Source organism: Anolis carolinensis, chromosome 4 (assembly GCF_035594765.1).
Source record: "Anolis carolinensis isolate JA03-04 chromosome 4, rAnoCar3.1.pri, whole genome shotgun sequence".
Taxonomy (NCBI): domain Eukaryota; kingdom Metazoa; phylum Chordata; class Lepidosauria; order Squamata; family Dactyloidae; genus Anolis; species Anolis carolinensis.
In genome coordinates, this window is record NC_085844.1 from 46,497,603 (window position 1) to 46,517,522 (window position 19,920).

Sequence of the window (19,920 nt, forward strand, 5' to 3'; positions counted from 1 at the left end):
ATAAAGAGTTTAATAATTGTTGAATTTCTGCCTCTTGTACAACTGTTAATGATAAAGTTGGATAAGAAATGGCACACTTTCATTTCTGCTTTTTTATATTTATATGAAGCTAAGAAAAGTAATACAAAGAGATCTAATATCATAAAGTGATAAGGTAAGTACTTTCCAGAGTACAGTTATGAAGGAGTAATTCGTACTGAAGTCAATTGAATTTACTTCTAATTAAGCGTTTTCAGGGCCATGCTGTAAGTGTTTTGAGAATTAGAGTTAAACTCCCAATTCCCTTTAATGGCCAAAGTTAGTAGGCAGTAGTGATTAAAACTGTCCTCATCTGAAACTAATCAGAGCTTGTTGGCTGTAAGTTTGGTGCACTGATTCTGTGAAAGAAATTTGGGAGCAAAACCAGAGCAGACTCTTGAAACACGGCTTAATTGTCCTGCATCCTTTTTTAAAAGCTCCTTATTTTGTTTGCCAAGGGTTGTTCCTCCATAATTATGCCATCTCCTCTTCCTCATAATCGTCTTCTTCATCTACAATTTTCTTCATCTGTGAATGCACGGCCCTGCAGTAGTCCCTTGTTGTTTCCAGACAAAGCTGAAAAGTTTTTTTGCGCCGAAGGTGTTTCGCCCAGGGTTCGCCGACTACCGACTCGCCTAGCTTGGTGTTCAATAGACTGGGATCAGTTGTGTTTACTACACCCCCTGGGATCAGGTGGCTTTGGTTCAGTCTACAAGGCTATTTATCATGGAACTACAGTGGCAGTAAAGCAGGTGAAGAAAAGCAGTAAGAACAGTTTGGCATCACGGCAGAGTTTCTGGGCAGAATTAAATGTGGCACATCTTGACCATAATAATGTGGTACGTTTAGTAGCTGCTAGCACATGTGCCCCTGCCAGTCAGGACACTTTGGGCACCATAATAATGGAATATGTAGGTAACAGTACTCTGCACCATGTTATCTATGGGACTGACTGCAAGACAGAAAAAAGTAAGGACGATGGGCTTGGAAGTGGCCATGTATCTTTGAGCATAAGTGAGGCATTAGGCTATTCTTGTGACATTGTAGCAGGTCTCATCTTCCTTCATTCGCAAACGATTGTGCATTTGGATTTAAAACCTGCTAATGTATTCATCACTGAACAAAATATTTGCAAACTTGGAGACTTTGGATGCTCCCAAAAACTACAGGATCTTGAATCATCAAGTCCACTACTTTCTCAACAAGGTGGGACATACACCCACCGTGCTCCTGAACTCCTTAAAGGTGAGAGAGTCACCCCTAAGGCTGACATTTACTCTTTTGCTATCACACTCTGGCAAATGGTTACGCAGCAAGAACCTTATCTGGGTGAGCGCCAGTATGTACTCTACTCTGTGGTAGCTTGTAATCTGCGCCCTTCACTAACTGCAGATGTGTTTAAAGGTTCAGCCACTGGACAACAGCTTGAAACCTTAATTGAAAGTTGCTGGAAATCTGATGTTGCCAAACGTCCTAGTGCAGAACTTCTCCTCCAGAATATTCATTCTCTGTCTCTAAAAGTATAAAGTGATACTGTCTTGTATGTGTCTCCACTTTTATTGTTGATTGTTTTCTTAGCTGAATTAGTGTGTTGCTTGGACCTCTCTCAAGATTCAGAGCAAATTTAAAACTTTTTACTGGTTTTCAAATTGTCTACAAATAAAGCTCTTCACAAAATATTATTAGTAATAACAACTTTGTCATTCGCCCTATCTCCCCAATAGTGATTAAATGCTCTTCTCAGTTACAGTAAATGACAGTTTTTTGCAGTTTATTATCATTTTTATAGCAATCTATATAGTCCGGAGACATTCAGATCTGCTAATGTCTAAGACAGGTATCCTCAAATTCCAGCCCTCCAACTGTTTGGGCCTCCAACTCCCAGAAGCCTTAGCCAGCTTGTTCAATGGTCGAGAATCCTGGGAGTTAGACCACCAACTCAGCTGAGGATGAATTCTTACAAGATATTAAAACAAATTGCTTAGTCTTAATCATGCCAAATAATCTCCTTTCCACCTATCTTCCCCTCCTTTTTATACTGAAACTAACACTGCTCTGTTTTTGCAAACTAAGTGCTGCCTTTAGTTTCAGTATAAAATGTTCTGCTCCCAACCCTACAAATATTTCAGACTGTTAAAACATTCCACCCAATTTCAAGAAATTTGCCATGTGCTGCTATTAAGCAGAGTACTTGTTGATAATTTTACTTCTGTGTTACACATAGGGTAATATTTGTTAAGACTGTGCTTAAATTACATAAACTTACACAATTGACACTTTTGGAAATATGGTTGGGAATAGCTACCGTTCCCATTCTTTTAGAAAATGTTTTCTGTAAACAACATCAGGTGCCCATTTTGCTGCATTCAGAAGACATATGGATGTTTTAAATAGTTTTGAATTGTATATTTTCAAGCAATCAAACATGCAAAGTATTTAATAATGGATGCTAATGATCACTGAATTTGTCTCTAATACTTCCCACTTTTTGTTTGACTGATAGATTGCCATTTCATTACTGCATTTAAAATTGCTGTAATATACCAAGAATATATACCAAGTATAGAAATTCTGAAAAACATAATTATTTGGCAACTAAATATGTATTGTATTCAAATATATGACAATTCAACATATAAAGGAAGACCTCAGGCTTTTTTGTACATGTGTGAAAGAAACAGTATGTGACCCAGAAAAATTCTTGTGGCTGGTTGCAATTACTGTTCCAATAGCATGAAACAGCATTTCCTCTGGACTTTTTTGGCACATAAAATGCTTTATTTTAGTTTACTTCACCTCTTCTAAATTGTTTTCCTGGTAAACAAGTGATTTATTGAATTAAATGTATAGAGTTCCCAGATTTCTGAAATTACAACTCACAGGAATCAGATCATATAGGTGAGGGGGGGAAAGTAAGCAGGTTTAAGATCTTCATTTGATAGAACTAAATTTGTTTATAAACGTTACTTCAATAGTTTTTAACAATATTTTATTAACTTTATTTTAACTACACACAATTACCTATTAAAGTGTGTGTGCCCGCACATACACACACACACGCAAAAACCACATTCAATATTCCTAAAACTTCTGCCCTCTTTTACCAACTCCTAAACACCATTACTTCTGCAATAATAATTAATTAATTAGTTCACTATTTTAAAATTTAATTCCTGCAAAAAAAAATTTCATTGACGTCATGAGTAAACTGAGTTGATTTTTTAACTTTACTATGCTAACATGGTGTTGTAAATTCACATTTCTGCTCTTACTCTTAGATTTTTGGATTATAGCTTATACAAGTTTATTACTCAAAAGATTTATTAATCTTACAGGAAAATAAAGTTTGATTCACGCGACTTCTACTTTTGGAATTTGGCAAATGTACTGGTTTAAATTGGTTTAAATCCCTGGTCAGCCATGGAAACCCAGAGTGACCTTGAGCAAGTTAGTCTCTCAACCTCAAAAGACGTCAAAATAGCAAATCTCTTCTGAACAAATCTTGCAAACAAAACTCTGTGATAGGTTTGCCTTAGGATCACTGTGTCACAAATGAAGGCACACAAGAACATGCATCTGTTAGGAATGGTGTAATTGCAGTGAGACCCCGCCAGATGACTAATGATGTTAGAAGGCAGCCCTGTATCATGAACCAGTGATTCAGTTTTTCTATCTTACCAGCTGCTAATCTGAGGGATAGGTATTTAATCAACAAAAGCTTTACTCACACAATCGTACTAATCTGTCCAAAAGCTAGTCCCACTGAGTGCAATGGAACAAATAAAGATTATATCCTATGGATTTATTAGATGACAACCACTTTTTAGTGGTAAAGGTTAGCTTTAAATAATGGATCTATGATCCAAAGACCCCTTTTTTTCTTTGAGTATGTTTATATTAGTGCATAAAATTAAACTATTATTAAAATAGCCATTCTTTTAAGAGTACATTTCTTTCCTTACTGAAAGAGAACTTTAAAAAGACATATGTACTAATACACTGACAATCTCAGCTGACCAGCTTTACTCAAAATGTGCAAATCTTCTATATAAAAGTAATTTTATAGACTAAGAAAAAATGTTATGAAAATAATACAACACTACATTATGTATATATTCATTTTTAAGAGAGGAAATTTTTATATGTGATCTCTGTGGCCATATACACTGAAAGAGCAATATAAATAAATGAGAACCACAGCATGGAAACTAAAAATGTAATAGAAATCACTAATTTGTTTTTTTAATTTCAGTCATCAACTAGTGTTAATAAAGAAAAGGACTTTATCTACTAAGTATTTTGAATCACTGATGTACAGAAGGGATACTGAAACTCAGATCTAGTAATGTCCTCTTCTTGAATCACATATTAATCAACATTTCAAAATAAACATGACTTTGAGTAACTTATTTCTCCTTCTCACTTCTTTTTTTCTAAGATGAAGCAGAGATAGAGATTGCAGTTTGGAGCAGACTATTCACTCAAAAAGTGAAATATTTCCTTGAAATCCTTTTACCAACATGGCTGAAAAGCAACTCCTGGAACTACTTATATAAAACACTATAGACAATGAGTACAAAGTCCCTTCCTTTGTTTGAACTCCTTCTCAGACTGTGGGTGTATCTACTCTGTAGAATTAAGGCAGTTTGACAGCACTTGAAATGCTACAACTCAGTGTTATGGAATCTTGGGAGTTGTAGTTTGGTAAGGCACAACACTCAGCAGAGTTTAAGTACCTTGTAAAAATACAAATCCCAGGATTCCATAACACTGAAGCATGATACTTAAAGTGATGTCACACGGCATTAATTCTACATTGTAGATGCAGCCTGTATTCCTTATACAGTACTGGGATTAAAAATATAATTTGACTGGAAGTGTAATGAAGTGCATGTACTCTTTGAACTGCCTTCAGCAAAGCCATGTTATTTTGTGATAAACAACTTAAATACAAAGACTGAATCCAGAAAAAGGTTTTTATTCTATCTTTTAGTGATATAAAATAATGTTTTTACATGTTGCAAATTTGGAAACATCTCATTTTTAAAAATTATATCAAGCCCATATTGACAACCAAACTATTTCAGCATATATGGTCTTAGTATATGAGTGTCCTTCAACACTAATGAATTAAACTGATTTATTCATCAGGCTCCCTCTTCCAGGATATCTGTTGTGCAGAAGAGTTCTCTAGCAGAGGATTCTGTATTTCTCCAAACAGCAAGCCTCAGGATTCTACAAGATGGATGGAGTCATGTCAATTAAATTGTTAAAAAATTGATATATCTATTTTGTGCAGATAATGTATTTAGTTTCCTGTATCGTCCTTCAATGTAGTAAAGATATTTTTTTTACCAGTACCTGGCACAGATTAATAAGGCAAAAATAATCTGAACAGGCTATTGAACAGATCCCAACTCCATGCTGGTTACATAATTTCTAACTCTAGAGTAACTTAGATGATCCCTATAGGCTTATGTGGATGTGTTGTTCAGTGGGTTAATTATGGTAAGCATGATGGTATATAAAAATTAAAGGAAAATCCAGGCTCCATTATTAAAAAAATATTGAGGACCTCCCGATGCATGACTGGACTTTTCAATCCCAATACAGACTCACAGCTGGGGACACTCATAAAATGTGACAGACTCTTCCATCTGGGGACCGATTACACCAGGACCAGAGTGCACTAACAACCTCAAGTTGCTTCAAGTAGTAGACCTCCTCTCCCCTCCAGGGGCCACCAACAGGGCAGGGGCAAGCAGCCTGATCATGCTCAGCAACTAATTTAGCTCTCATCTTTGGGAAGAGCGACAGGTATCAAAATTTTATGATTCTATGCTCAATGCACCTTTAGTTTCAGTTTTCCTTTATACCCATTTCTTGACCTAGTACCATTTGTGGCCTTCAGGGCTGTTGATTCCCTATTAACTGCTACACTCACGTTTTTGGATCGCCTCTCCCCTTTTTCTGGAGGCATGGCGTGAGATCACTGGGTGTTGGAGATTGTCAGAACCGACTATGCCATTGAGTTTGCTAGCCTTCACCCAGTTGGGTCGCCTTTGGCCAGCCTCCACTCACAAATGGCAACTACACTGAAAGGAAGCTTGATTCATCTTCTACTACTGGGGGACTCCACGAGTAACTTCTTTGCCTCCCCCCTCAACACTCACTGTCCATTGTTCTGTTCCCACCACCGCCTGCAGATAAGTCACAGATGTCTGGGCAATGCCTTTCTTTTCACATGGTGGCTGGGGCTCCTCTACGCTTTTCCTCCTATACCACTAATAACAAGAACAGTGGCAAAAGTCCTGAGGGACAGAGAAGACTACATCCTCATCACACCATGGTGGCCCCAGCAACCTTGGCTTGCCCCACTGTTACAGGCTTCCAGGGGCAACTACCATCACTTCAGGTGCAAACGGGACCTTCTGACCTGCCAGGCCAGACAAGTCTGTCACCTGGACATTCTGGCCCTCCATCTGATGGCATGGCTCCAGCCAGTCAGGGCCTCTCGCCATCCATAGCATTTGTTATCACTGCTACTCCACAAAGCAGCCCTCTGCCTACAAGTGGAGACATTTCTCTTCCTTCTCACAGAAGGCTGGTGTTGACCCACTCATGGTATTGACACCCTGGATTTCTTTCACTGTCAAAGCAAGAATTTTCCCTCTTTTCCTTTAAATGTTACCTGTCTGTCATCTCATGGTACAGGTAGAGAGTGAGACATTCTATTTTCAGGACCCCACTCATTCAACCTTTTCTGCAAGATAGATAGTTTCTCCAAAAGAAATACTGCCTTTAACAGCTGCCAAGGAACTGATGTGCTAACATCTTCAGCTGGCTGTATATCCTCCAGGGGAGGGTGGGCAGGATTACCACCAACAGGCTTCTTAAACTATACACCTGTGCACAAGACCCCCCATATGTGTGAATTTCACAGATGACCACTGGAAGAAACATGGTTACCAGTAAGCAATACATTCTTCCAACAAGCTATTCTTTTCCAATCCAATTATCACAGAGACAGAAAGTGAGGTAAAATCTTCTGAACAGGGGCACAGCAAGACAACAAAACATCACAGGAGAATTAACTTTCCTATGCTATCCAAAGCATTGCTGGAGTTACACTTCGAAATGCACCTGTTCCAACTTACAAATTCAAAAACAAACCTACAGAACCTATCTTGTTTGTAACACGGGAGCTGCCTGTACTAATAACTGACCTTGCTTAGCTTCCAGGATCAAATAGAATCTGTTGACTTTAGGTATTAAGGCAACTTGCTTGATTGATATATGTTGCAATTATTTATGTACTACACTAGCAGTAAACTGCACTGATGTACAGATATTTCCCCGCAAGCACAAGTGTGAAACATCCAGCTGAAAGAATAAAATCCTCATAACACTAAAGTATCCAAAGCAAAGCAGTTCAAGGATATACTGAAGATATTAAGAGGGACGAGAAATGTGGAATGTCCATCAACCAGAAATTTTGGAGTGCACAGCAGGCATTGATATCTGCTGAGGTTTGGTTCAGGATTATCGCCATCATCCCTGCCCCCTTGATATCAAAATTCATGACTGCTCAAGTCTCATTATATAAGTATAAAATGGTGTAATAAAATATTTCTAATATAAAATGGCAAAATAAAGGTTAGTTCTGGGGTGTGGGAGACAACTGTAAGCCTCATGGAAGCACAAATTACTTTGAGCAGTAATTTCTTGATATTACTTTATGAAAACCAGACTGTTTAATATATTATTTTCTTGCCATCAAAATGTGGTTTGCACCAGGGGCCACATCTACAATGTAGAATTAAGGCAGTTTGGCATCACTTCAACTATTTTGGCTCAGTGCTGTGGAATCATGGGAACTGTAGTTTGGTGAAGCACCAGCACTCTTTGGCAGAGAAGGCCAAAGGTCCTACAAAACTACAACTCCCATGATTCCAGAGAATAAGAATTTTATTTCTTACCCACCTCGAGGATTGAGCCATGTTAAAGGGGTGCCAGACCTCATTAATTATACAGTGTAGAGATGCATCATGAGATTAAACTGTTGTTTTTATTTTGATTTGTAAATGCACTCTTATAAGCAATCACACCCTTTCCAAAAAACAAAAAGAAGGGTGGTTAGCTCCTATGAGTGAAGGGATCTTGTAGCAATGTGTTGTCAAAGGCTTTCATGGCCAGAATCACTGGGTTGCTGTGGTTTTCTGGGCTGTATGGCCATGTCGGGAGGCATTTTTTCCTGACGTTTTGCCTGCATCTATGGCAGGCATCCTCTGAGTTAATGAGGTATGCTGGAAACTAGCCAGGTGGGGTTTATATATCTGTGGAATGTTCAGGGTGGGAGAAAAAAACTCTTGTCTGAGGCAAGTGTGAAAGCTGCACCTGGCCACCTTGATTAGCACTGAATAGCTTTTCAGTTTCAAGGTCTGGCTGCTTACTGCCTGGGGGAAAGAATGCTTCTGGAACATGGCCATACAGCCCAGAAAACTCACAGCCACCCAGATCTTGTAGCACATTTGGGTCTAAAAGAGGACCCATCTATACTAACCATTTAATGGTTTCAGACTGGTTTTGCTGTGCAGAGGATTACATAGGAAATCTGCTCGAGGACTGGTGACGATAGAAACCACAAAATACCGAGGCGCATTATGGGCTTTCTTTTCTTTCGTGCGCTTTTGGTGGAGTTTGAAGCGGGCTTTGAACTGCGTTAAATGGTCAATGCGGGGCGGTGACGCAGAGAACGAAGGAGGTATCGTAAACTTTTACGGAACCAAGGCTGCCCTATATTCCAGTTTCAGAATGTGGATGAACTGCATTGATCTGGATTATAGGGCAGTGCAAACTGATATCCAGTTAAATGCGGTTAACCCACGTTTCCGAAACTGGGCTATAAAGCAGTGAAGATCCAGCCTAAAACTACTTCCTCTGGTGCATTTTCCACGACCTCAATTAATCCAAGAAGCCTGGTATTCCAGAACAGGAATAGGCAAACTTGGGCCATCCCTCCAGTTGTTTTGGACTTCAACTCCCACCATTCCTAACCGCCGCCTGAGGCGGTTAGGAATGGTGGGAGTTGAAGTCCAAAACACCTGCAGGGAAGGCCCAAGTTTGTCCATGCCTATTCCAGGCTAACACGGCTTCGTCTGTGAAGCCAGATTTCCTCCAGCCACCATTTCGGAAGCATTGGATTGAATTCGAGGGTGGAAATAGTCCCCGCCCGCCTCTTACGCGACCAGTTCCGGGGCAAAACGGGGAGGGTGTTTCGAGGAGGCTATATAAGGCGCGCCTTCCCAGCGGCCTCTCTCTTTTCCCCTTCTGAAGGCAGTGAGGCCTGCTTCCTGACTCACCGCTGTTCCGTGGGCCTCGTGCGCGCGAATAAGTCGGTCAGGAAAGAAAGAAGGCCGCCATGGTGAGAGAGTGAGAAAGTCATAGACAGAGGGAGAGGGGGAGGGAGAGAGCCAATGAGGGAAGCGCCCAGGGACGGCCGTTGCTTTGAAACGTTCTAAAAGGGCTTCGAAGGGGGGGGGGGGGGTTGTTGTACCGGTTGGTTTCGCCCACTCCAACTCTTCCCCCCCCCCGCCCACCACCATTACCTTTTCCAATTTTGCGCGCGTGCGCTCTTACGTCGCTTCCCTTCTCTAAAGGGGAAACTCTTTGTAGGATTGTGCCATGTAATTCATAAAAAGGGGGCAGGGGTGGAGCGCGCCTTCCCTGCCTTCGCATTTCTCAGTATCCCGGCTCTTTACAAGACTGTACCATCTGGCTGAGGGGGGAAAGGGAGGGGCGTGGCTTTTCTCTTTTCAACTCCCAGAATGATTCAGTCGTCCTGGGAGAAACTGGATTTAAATGTAACATAATGAATAAATATATATAAAACAAAGGATTCCCCCCCCCCCGCAGGAAGCAGCCAGGCTTTGAAGCTGCAAGGCCATTCAGTGCTAATCCAGGTGGCCAGTTGCAGCATTCACACTTGCCTCCAACAAACAAGAGTTCTTTCTCCCACCCTGGGCATTATTCCACAGATACAGTAGAGTCTCACATATCCAACACTCGCTTATCCAACGTTTTGGATTATCCAACACATTTTTGTAGTCAATGTTTTCAATACGATATTTTGGTGCTAAATTCATAAATACAGTAATTACTACATAGCATTACTGCATATTGAACTACTTTTTTTGTCAAATTTGTGGTATAACATGATGTTTTGGTGCTTAATTTGTAAAATCATAACCTAATTTGATGTTTAATAGGCTTTTTCTTAATCCCACCTTATTGTCCAACATATTTGCTTATCCAACGTTCTGCCAGCTCGTTTATGTTGGGTAAGTGAGACTCTACTATATATAAACCCCAATTGCCTAGTTTTCCAACAAACTTCTCAACCTCTGAGGATGCCTGCCATGGGCGAAACGTCAGGAGAGAATGCTTCTGGAACATGGCCATACAGCCCGGAATACTCACAGCAACCCAATAAATATATACTATGGCATAAAGTCCATGCTTTACATACTCGTTTTGAACCTCTGGTCTCACTGGAATGCTGACAGGTAGTTTGCCATTGTCTTCCTCTGGAATCATCCACCATTTGCTGTTATTTGGCGATTTCTTACCCAAGTAGGTTAGAGCCTGCTTGCATCTAGTACACTGTAAAATTAAGGCACTTTGATAGCCCTTACATGCTGCAAGCCACCCTGAGTCCCTTCCAGGAGAGTGGACAGGATATAAATAAAACTTACTATTATTATTATTTGGTTCTGCAATGTAGAGACACCAGTTTAACTGCCAAAGCTCTATCCTGGGATTTGTACTTTGCCATGGCACTAAAACTCTTAGAAAGGTAAACATGTCACAAAACTGTAAATCGCAGGATCTCATAGCACTGAACCATGACAGGTAATCCTACTACTACTAATAATAGTAATAAACGTTATACCCTGCCACCATCTCCCAGAGGGACTCCGGGCAGCTGATAAAGCACTCAAAGGTGCAACATGCAAAAAGTGCAAAAAACAAATAAAACAATAATCAACAAACATAAACATCACAACTTCACAATGCCCACTGATTAAAATCAATAAAATACAGCAATAGCTTCAGGTAAAAACAACAGTAACCAATCTCAGTCTTGTAAAATGCATAATAAGGAATCAATAGGTCCTCATGTATATTCATTAAAATGATCTAAATATGGTCAAAGGCTTGTAAAAAATGTCTTCAATAGGGTATGGAAAGCTTGGAGAGTGGAGGCTAGCCTGATCTCTCTTGGGAGGGCATTCCAAAGCTGGGGGGCCACGAACGAGAAGGCCCTTCCTCTCATTCCCACCAGCCGCACTTGAGATGGAGATGGGACCGAGAGGAGGGCCTAGCCGGTAGATCTTAATGCCTACGCCAGTTGGACCTGAAGCGTATAGGGCTTTATAAGTAATAACCTATGCTCAATATGGTCTCAAACCACCATAATTTTTTAAAAGTGTGGCTGCAGCCTAATTCCAGCTGTAACTCCGAACTACAGGAGATCCTTTTGTATTAGATGGATAGATTCTTCCCAGAACTATAATTCCGTACTCAAGGGTGGGTTCGAAGTTAAATGCTATTGAACATTTGTTTGTGAACATGCTGTATCTATCTTTCTAACCCAATATTGTAATGTTTTAAAGTATTGTGATGGTGGTGGCAGAGTTCCCTGTTGCTGATCATTAAAGCCATTCTGGAAAGGAAATCCATTTGTTTAAGCAAGCTTTAAATAATCTTCAAAATATTGTGGCAGAAGTGGTCTCATTGCCTGTGTTTATTATTTTACTATGTAGACATCAATAAGGAATCTTAACCAGCCGTAATGTGTACTTTGTGTTTGTTAAGCAATTTCCCCAGTTTGACTGTTCTGTAAACTCTTGTATGTTATTCACTTAACTGCTGTGGGTCCATGGACCGTAATAAAGTTATGTATGTAATGGGACAACATGGGAAAGTTTGGTACCTGCAGATTACTTTATTATGGTAAATATGCCGACTTGCTCAACACTATAATTTATATACTGCTTCCCTCTTAAGTGGGCTCAAAGCACATCACAAAATACTTTGGAAACAAGGCTAAGTGCATCAAAAAGTTAAGTTTAGCAGGAATCTGGTAGCAATTTCTATCAGGATGCTTTACTCATTTAAATATACAGGAATTGAGCAGCCACTTCCACATACTTTTATAATTATTCGATATGATCAGCGTTTTGTAGCCTGAAAACTTTTTGATGTATGTATAGATCTTGTGAGACATTTAAGTAAGAAATGTATCTTTCCAAACTGTTTGTTTTAGGCATTCAAAGATTCTGGGAAAGCACCTGTGGAACAGGAAGTAGCAATTCATCGAATCAGGATTACCTTGACAAGTCGCAATGTAAAGTCTCTAGAGAAGGGTGAGTAGCGAATTGGCACAGGAATCCTGAATATTTGGTAAAAGCCTTGCATGCAGTTTCTCTGTTCAATCTTTGGTTCTCTTTTAGCCCGACCTTTCCAATTTAGGATACATCTACACTGTAGAATTGACCCCACTTTAACTGCTATGGCTCAATGTGATGGGATTCTGCGAGTTGTGCAAGGTTTTTTGGCTCTGACAAACTGAGAACTACAAATTCCAGAATTCAATCACATTGAACCATGGCCGCTAAAGTGGTGTCAGTTAGCATTAATTTTACAATGTGGGTGGACCCTTAGTCACATGTCAGTTCATTGAGGCCAGTTCAGTGCAGTATTGAGCTGTTTGTATTAATATATAAAATCAGGAATGATAGACTAAGAAATAGCAATATTGTTTTCTGTTTAGATAATTAATGATTTGTTTATGGACTGTGTTCTAAAGTTTATTGCACTTTAGTATAGAGGCAAATTCTTATGGAATGAGACAATCTAGTTCAATTTTGAATGTTGCTTCTTTTGTAATACCTGATTACACTAATCTTTTATCTTACATCATCATTATGATTACACCATTTTCCCCAGGATTGGGACAAAGCTGTCCAACTCATAAAAAGCAATGCAGTTAAAAACATACCATAAATCATGTGGAAGCGTTTTTGTAGCATGTAAATACCTAAAACACCACATTCTCTCTGATTGTGGAAGCTTGACAGATTTGGCCCTGTTTGTTGTTATTATGTTTATCTATACCCCACTTTTTCTTTCCACAAGGAGACTCAAAGCAGCTGGTTAGTACTTGGATAGGATACCAATGAATACCAGGTGCTGTAGGCTATATTTCAGATAAAGGAACGGGGATAATGACATTTGAAAACTCCTAGTCTGACAGAAGTCATAGAGTGACAATAGGTATCTTGAAGGCACAGACACAAAGCTCAAGACTTTTGACTTCCCACCGAAAAAAACTACAAATGAAATGGACTGTTTTTTTGTAAACATCTTGCTTGCATCAACAACTTTACTATAACAAGTTTTGTTTTAAGAGTTGGCAATGAGGACAAAAAGTGTTAACTGAACTACCATGATTAGTGAATACGCTATTCTGAGCCAACACATAAGAGTATTTCTTTAATAATTAATATACAACCTGATTCTTTAACTCTGCTGTATTTTATAGTCTGTGCAGATCTGATAAGAGGTGCTAAGGAGAAGAACTTAAAAGTGAAAGGACCGGTTCGCATGCCTACCAAGGTATCTTACATTATACAATTTATAACTTCATCCTTTAACATACCAGCTTGTCATTGGTCTTATAAGGATTTTTTTTAAAAAAGATAGTTCTTTGAATTGGGTAGTATAACTTTCATACTAGCATTTTGTGTAGTGAATTTATGAATGATGTCTCAGATGTGGGAGGAATTGGTGATAAATGAAATAACATACCTTCTAAGAAGTTTTAGGAGTGTCTATCGGCATTAGACACATGCAGCCTGCACCCCACAAACTCATGAGGGGAAAATGGATTGATGGTCATAGGATAGAATTTTTTCCAGGAATAAATAAATAAATTCCAGGAACATTTTAATTTCCATGTAAAATATTATAACAAAAAACTGCATAGTAATCAGCTCTTGTTAATTCATTTAAATTATAGACCCTGCGAATCACTACAAGGAAAACACCGTGTGGCGAAGGTTCCAAAACCTGGGATCGTTTCCAGATGCGTATTCACAAGCGTCTCATCGATTTGCACAGTCCTTCAGAGATTGTCAAGCAGATCACTTCTATCAGTATTGAGCCTGGTGTAGAAGTTGAAGTTACTATTGCTGATGCTTAAAATTATTTGCATCTGTTTCAATAAAAATTGAGAATAACTTTTCACCTTTGTTGCTTTGCTTATTGTGTTGTCTTGAAATCAATTATGAAATTTAAATTTACTATCCTTTATTTGTCACAGTTTGAACAAGGAAGCAAGAAAGATCAGATACTGGTAAACATAAGGTGCATTACGCTGCAGAACCAAACTACAAATCCCAGGATTCTATAGCATTTTGCCATGGCCGTTAAGGTGGGGTCAAATTTGCATTCTGCAGTGCAGGTGTTCTAGGCAGAGCAGGGATTAAACCCAGGTCTCCAAAGTGGTCTTAACACTTAAACCACAATAGTCGGAAACAAGTGGATTGTTTTAAAACCTGAAATCATAAATATTCAGGATACAGCACTAGGTTCAGATACATGATTGACTTACCTGTCTTCTTGTATGTGGCCTATATATTTGTTGTGTATGGTCTAAATCAGTTAACACCCTTGAAACAAAAGAATTGTATGTGAACAGTTGTATGCAGAAGCTCCAGAGTAAAAAAAATACCATGTTTGTGATGTAATTGGGATTGATCAATTAGTTCCTGTATATTTTTCATTACTGTGTTGGAATTACAACAGTCTTCATTAGATAGCAGTTCTTGCCCATTCAGAACAAGCTGCTGACTAGAAACTGCTGTTTTAAAAGCCCTTTTCAGGTATGCAATTTGAAGGAATGTTGGAAAACTAATCAGATATTAATCTCTATTGACTTTCTAAGTTATTACTGTATAGGTTACTAACAAAATGACCAGTATTTTGATAGTTTGGAATCTGTGTTATTGAATGGCTTCCATTGCTAAAGATAAGAAATGAGTAGTTATAGTATCTCAAATATATGAGAACCTTTTTATGCAACTGATTAAACACTTAAAATTTAGGTGTTGAACTGCTAAACATAATCTAGCTACAATACATTTTGTTTATTTGTTCAGTTGCTTCCAACTCTTCGTGACCTCATGGACCAGCCCACAGCAGAGCTCCCTATTCCCCGTAGCCACCCCCAGCTCCTTCAAGGTCAAGCCAGTCACTTCAAGGATACCATCCATCCACCTTGCCCTTGGCCGACCCCTCTTTCCTTCCATTTTCCCCAGCATTATTCTCTTCTCAAGCTTTCCTGTCTTCTCATTGTGTGGCCAAAGTACTTCAACTTTGTCTCTTATATCTTTCCCTCCAGTGAGCAGTTGGGCATTATTTCCTGGAGTATGGACTGGTTGGGTCTTCTTGCGGTCCAAGGCACTCAGAATTTTCATCCAACATGGTTCAAAATCGCTCAGCCTTCCTTATGGTCCAGCTCTCACATCCATAGGTTACTAAGAGGAATACCATTGCTTTAGCTATGCAGACCTTTGTTGCCAGTGTGAGTTAAGGTCCATATATGTCTAGCTCAAGAGTTTCCACAAGAGGTCACTAAAGGATTTAAAAAGATATGGGGGAAAAACTGAAAACCCTGGAAATCTTTTTATATAGCATTTCTTGAGATCTGAACATTATTTCAAGAATTTTTACAGGGTAAAAGGTAGGGAAAGGCTTCCTTATAAGGTCATATGCCCCCATTGTGTACAGTGTATCAACCTAGTTTGCTACTGCTTTCATAATTATGCTCCAGTATAACAGATGACAAGGGAAATGTTTTCACATTAGGTTTCCAATTAATTGGTCTTGTCAAAAATGTAGGATCTTCCACTAGCACAGTGGTTCTCAACCTGGGGTCCCCAGATGTTTTTGGCCTACAACTCCCAGAAATCCCAGCCAGTTTACCAGCTGCTAGGATTTCTGGGAGTTGAAGGACAAGAAAATCTGGGGACTCCAGACTGAGAGGCACTGCACTAGCTGAAGAGCAGTAGAAGCGACAAATAGCAACCAGTAATAACAACCAGTAACCTCTGCCTCCTGCTACATACCACTGTAAATGGAGAATGGGATAGACAGCTAATGTATGCCCCCCAAATGATTCTTTGAGTGCATCTACATTGTAGAATTAATGCAGTTTGACACCACTTTAACTGCTATGGCTCAATGCTATAGAATCATGGGATTTGTAGTTTTGCATGGCATCAGCACTCTGGCAAGAAGAGCTAAGGAGCTTATAAAACTACAATTCCCAGGATTCCATAGCATTGAGCCAGGGCAGTTAAAGTGATGTCAAGCTGCATCAATTCTACAGTGATGCAACCCTTGATGCCTTGCTCCGAAGAGACTGTGGAGGCAGAACATAATGAATAAATGGCCTGGGAAATAGCCTGAAAGTGATATTCCAAGCCCTGTCCTTAATGTTCTGCTACCAAGCCAGGTGCTAAGGAAAGCCAACAGGAGGTGCGCAACAGATGACTGTTTTCCTTCTGAAACCCTTGCCACAGTTCTACTTTCTCTATGGAGAGTTGTTTTATTTTTTAACCTGTATACCATGTCCAAAACATGATAAGTAACGTATTTCAGTAAACAATATAGCTTTGTATATATTACTGTTCCCTAATTTAAAAAGCAGCTTCCTTTTGATGTATATATTCTCCATGAGACCAACTAAGCATGGAAACAAAAATGCAGATGAGTTGGTAACATAAAAGCAAAATCCACAGTGAGCTAGTATTAATCTACCACCATGTCATCAATATGTAATCTAAACAATTTGTTTGCTAAAGACATATATGGATCTAACAGTACTACCAGACTCTTTATCATGGTAGGATATGCCTTCAAATTGCTTGCTCATTTATGGTAACTTTTAATTCCATAGGGTGGTATTCCTTGGTGGTCTTCCTTCCAAATGCTAAACAGACCTGCCTTTTCATAGCTTCTAGGATCCGCATGTCTCTCATCTGTATTAGAAAGTGTAACCTCATCCAAATCAGTAAAAACTCCTCTTGTCTGAAATTATTTATGTTTATTTATGCTTCATTCTTAAAACTTCTATCTTCTGCTATGCTATATAAATACATTTTCCGTTCTCAGTTTCAATATGCTGTATTCAATATACAGTATAATAGAGTTTTATTTCCTAGGATAGAGTACAGAATCACGGTTTTGAAGTATGTCTCTTGTAGACACAAAAATCTCAGTGTTTAGCGCCGTATAAATATATATCGTAAGTGGATTTTGAAAAGTAAAATCCCTTTTGAGTATCTACAGATTTTTAGATTTTTTCCATTACCATCCTTAAGCAGTTTTGCAAAAACTGAAGAATGTAACTTCCAACCTAAGATTTTATAAAACTTACTACTAATTACAATGAAGCATCTTCATTCTACACACCTTTGTGAGAGTTTCAGTAAATCTGAAATATCTCATATCCTTAGTGAATCAAAGTGTTTCTGTCCCCATATGAGAAGGGCGTCTGGTGTTAGAAGGGGCTAACTCTACATGAAAAGATATGTCTTGGTGAGAATCACAAGTACACAGCTGAAAACTGAGAACACTAGGAATTAATGAATAGTCGTATGTCCTGCCTGACACTTGAGCTCGATTCCTCAGCTGTCATCAAAGGTAGTTCTTGAGCAGAACTGTTTCTTTACCAGTTTTGAAAAGTTTTTATTAGGTTTCAACATACATCATCAAAAAGGACATACTTAAACAAAACAAACATAACATAATCCAACTATTTAATAAAAGTATATTGTCTAGACTTCCTTCTTTCCCTTTAAGGTAGAAGTTCTTCCTTAATCTTACATTCCATTTTTAAAAGAAAAGAATACTTAAATACTTACTGTTTATTTGTGTTCACAGAGACTACTATTACTTCCTTATTTCCTCTAAAAATTTATTTATTGGTAGATATTTTCTATCTGTCCTGTTGTAAGACATATTTGTTAAACCCTTGTGCCAGCTGAGCTGCTGACCCGAAGGTTGGATTAATGACCTGAAGGTTGCCGGTTCAAATCCGTGAGGCAGGGCGAGCTCCTGTTTGTCAGCGCTAACTTGCGGGAACATGAGAGAAGCCTCCTAGCAGGATGGTAACACATCCGGGTGTCCCTTGGGCAACGTCTCTCACACCAGAAGCAACTTGCAGCATGCTTTGAAACAATTAAAAAAAATTCTCCCACTCTTTCTGCAACTTGTTTAGATAGCTCCCCTTTATTATCCTAGATAATTTGTCCATTTCCATTATTTCTCTTAATTTCAATTGCCATATATGGATGGAAGGTACTTCAGTTGTTTTCTACTTTTTTTCCAGAACAATTCTTGCTGTTGTGATCAGGTACATAATAATTCTCTTTGTAGGTTTATTAATCCGTACATCTATCATATTGAGATGTTGCAGTGTAAATTCTAGTTGTAAATGTAAGATGCTATTAGATGTATTATGTCTTTTCTTCCAATAATTCTTAAGCCTTTTACACTTCCATAACATTTGAGGGAGCTTCTGGTGGCGCAGCGGGTTAAACCGCTGAGCTGCTGAACTTTCTGAGCAAAAGGTTGGCGGTTCAAATCCAGGGAGCGGGGTGAGCTCCCGCTATTAGCCCTAGCTTCTGCCAACCTAGCAGCTTGAAAACATGCAAATGTGAGTAGATCAATAGGTACCACTCCAGTGGGAAGGTAATAATAATAATAATAATAATAATAATAATAATAATAATAATAATAATAATAATAAAACTTTATTTATACCCCGCCACCATCTCCCCATGGGGACTCGGGGCGGCTCACAATGTTACAAAAGTAACAGCGCAAATACATTAACAATACACAGTTTAAAACACAAGAAGATGATAAAACAAGTTAAAACAAAGATTTAAACAACAGTAATAATATCAATAGTAATAATATCAAACAACCACGCCATGCAGTCATGCCGGCCATGACCTTGGAGACGTCTATGGACAACGCCGGCTCTTCAGCTTAGAAATGGAGATGAGCACCTACCCCCAGAGTCGGACACTACTAGATTTAATGTCAGGGGGAAACCTTTATCTTTAACATATGATAGAGGGTACCTTCCGCCTTCCCACATTTCTAACGTAAATCTTTCCTGATTTTATATATTTTGCCTAAGATCTGTGGAGTTAAATAACATAAAGAGTGGACTTCCTTTACCACTTTTTGCATTTTCCGCAACTTCCATCTCTACATTGTATGTTTCTATTGTTAACAAAAGTGATGAGAAGATTACAGCCTTTCTGAGTGGTTCCTCAGAAATGTTCTTTCCATTGTTCTTGTAATTTACTGAAATATATCCCTTTTTTAACAGCTCCAGCAAGTGTATTATGTACCTTATGCAGCTGCTTAATCACATACTCACATGGACACATTTCCATGGATTTTCCAAGCATGTGCTGTAATTTCCCATTGCAGCAGGCCATACATTGAATTCTGTTACTCCAAAGTAGCTAGTGTTCTCAGTGAAATTGACTCTCAGTTAAATTGTGACTTAATCTATTATTGTTTACTCAGATGTAACTCTAATGAATTTAATGGGGCTTACTCCCATGGAAGCATTCACAAGGTTTGACTCCAATAGGGCTTTGTTTTCCCCAGCTTTTCTCAGTGGAGCATTTTACTCTTGAAAAGTCGCTGTTTCCAATGTCAGCATGGCTCCATAATAATATAATATTATATTTCTCCCCTCTTCATTGTGTGGAGACGAGAACTTTAAACTGACTGGGCGGTCGTGTTCTT

The 19,920-nt window shown here is 38.9% G+C and overlaps 2 protein-coding genes and 1 non-coding gene across 3 annotated transcripts; all 3 read left to right on the forward strand.

Moving 5' to 3' along the window:
- The first annotated feature begins 319 nt into the window (after positions 1-319).
- Positions 320-5,299, forward strand: mos (MOS proto-oncogene, serine/threonine kinase). The gene is made up of 2 exons (XM_003224294.4): positions 320-1,263; positions 5,170-5,299. Exons 1-2 carry the CDS (start codon positions 495-497, stop codon positions 5,289-5,291), a joined length of 891 nt encoding a protein of 296 aa, XP_003224342.2. The 5' UTR covers positions 320-494; the 3' UTR covers positions 5,292-5,299.
- A 3,985-nt stretch (positions 5,300-9,284) lies between these two features.
- On the forward strand, positions 9,285-14,326 carry rps20 (ribosomal protein S20). Its single transcript, XM_003224295.4, has 4 exons — positions 9,285-9,442; positions 12,347-12,446; positions 13,625-13,698; positions 14,102-14,326. The coding sequence occupies exons 1-4, from the start codon at positions 9,440-9,442 to the stop codon at positions 14,282-14,284; spliced, it is 360 nt and encodes a 119-aa protein (XP_003224343.1). The 5' UTR covers positions 9,285-9,439; the 3' UTR covers positions 14,285-14,326.
- Positions 13,494-13,560, forward strand: LOC134299106 (small nucleolar RNA U54). The gene has a single exon (XR_010006244.1). It is a non-coding gene; the product is annotated as a small nucleolar RNA U54 (small nucleolar RNA).
- Positions 14,327-19,920: the final 5,594 nt, after the last annotated feature.

Bases quoted from the DNA above. Each gene is read 5' to 3' on its own strand.
- rps20 (XM_003224295.4), top strand. The intron at 12,447-13,624 runs GTGAGTAGCGAA...TGTATTTTATAG, and splicing joins TGTAAAGTCTCTAGAGAAGG to TCTGTGCAGATCTGATAAGA. The intron at 13,699-14,101 runs GTATCTTACATT...TTTAAATTATAG, and splicing joins CGGTTCGCATGCCTACCAAG to ACCCTGCGAATCACTACAAG.
- mos (XM_003224294.4), top strand. From the start codon at position 495: ATGCCATCTCCTCTTCCTCATAATCGTCTTCTTCATCTACAATTTTCT. The intron at 1,264-5,169 runs GTGAGAGAGTCA...TTTATTCATCAG, and splicing joins TGCTCCTGAACTCCTTAAAG to GCTCCCTCTTCCAGGATATC.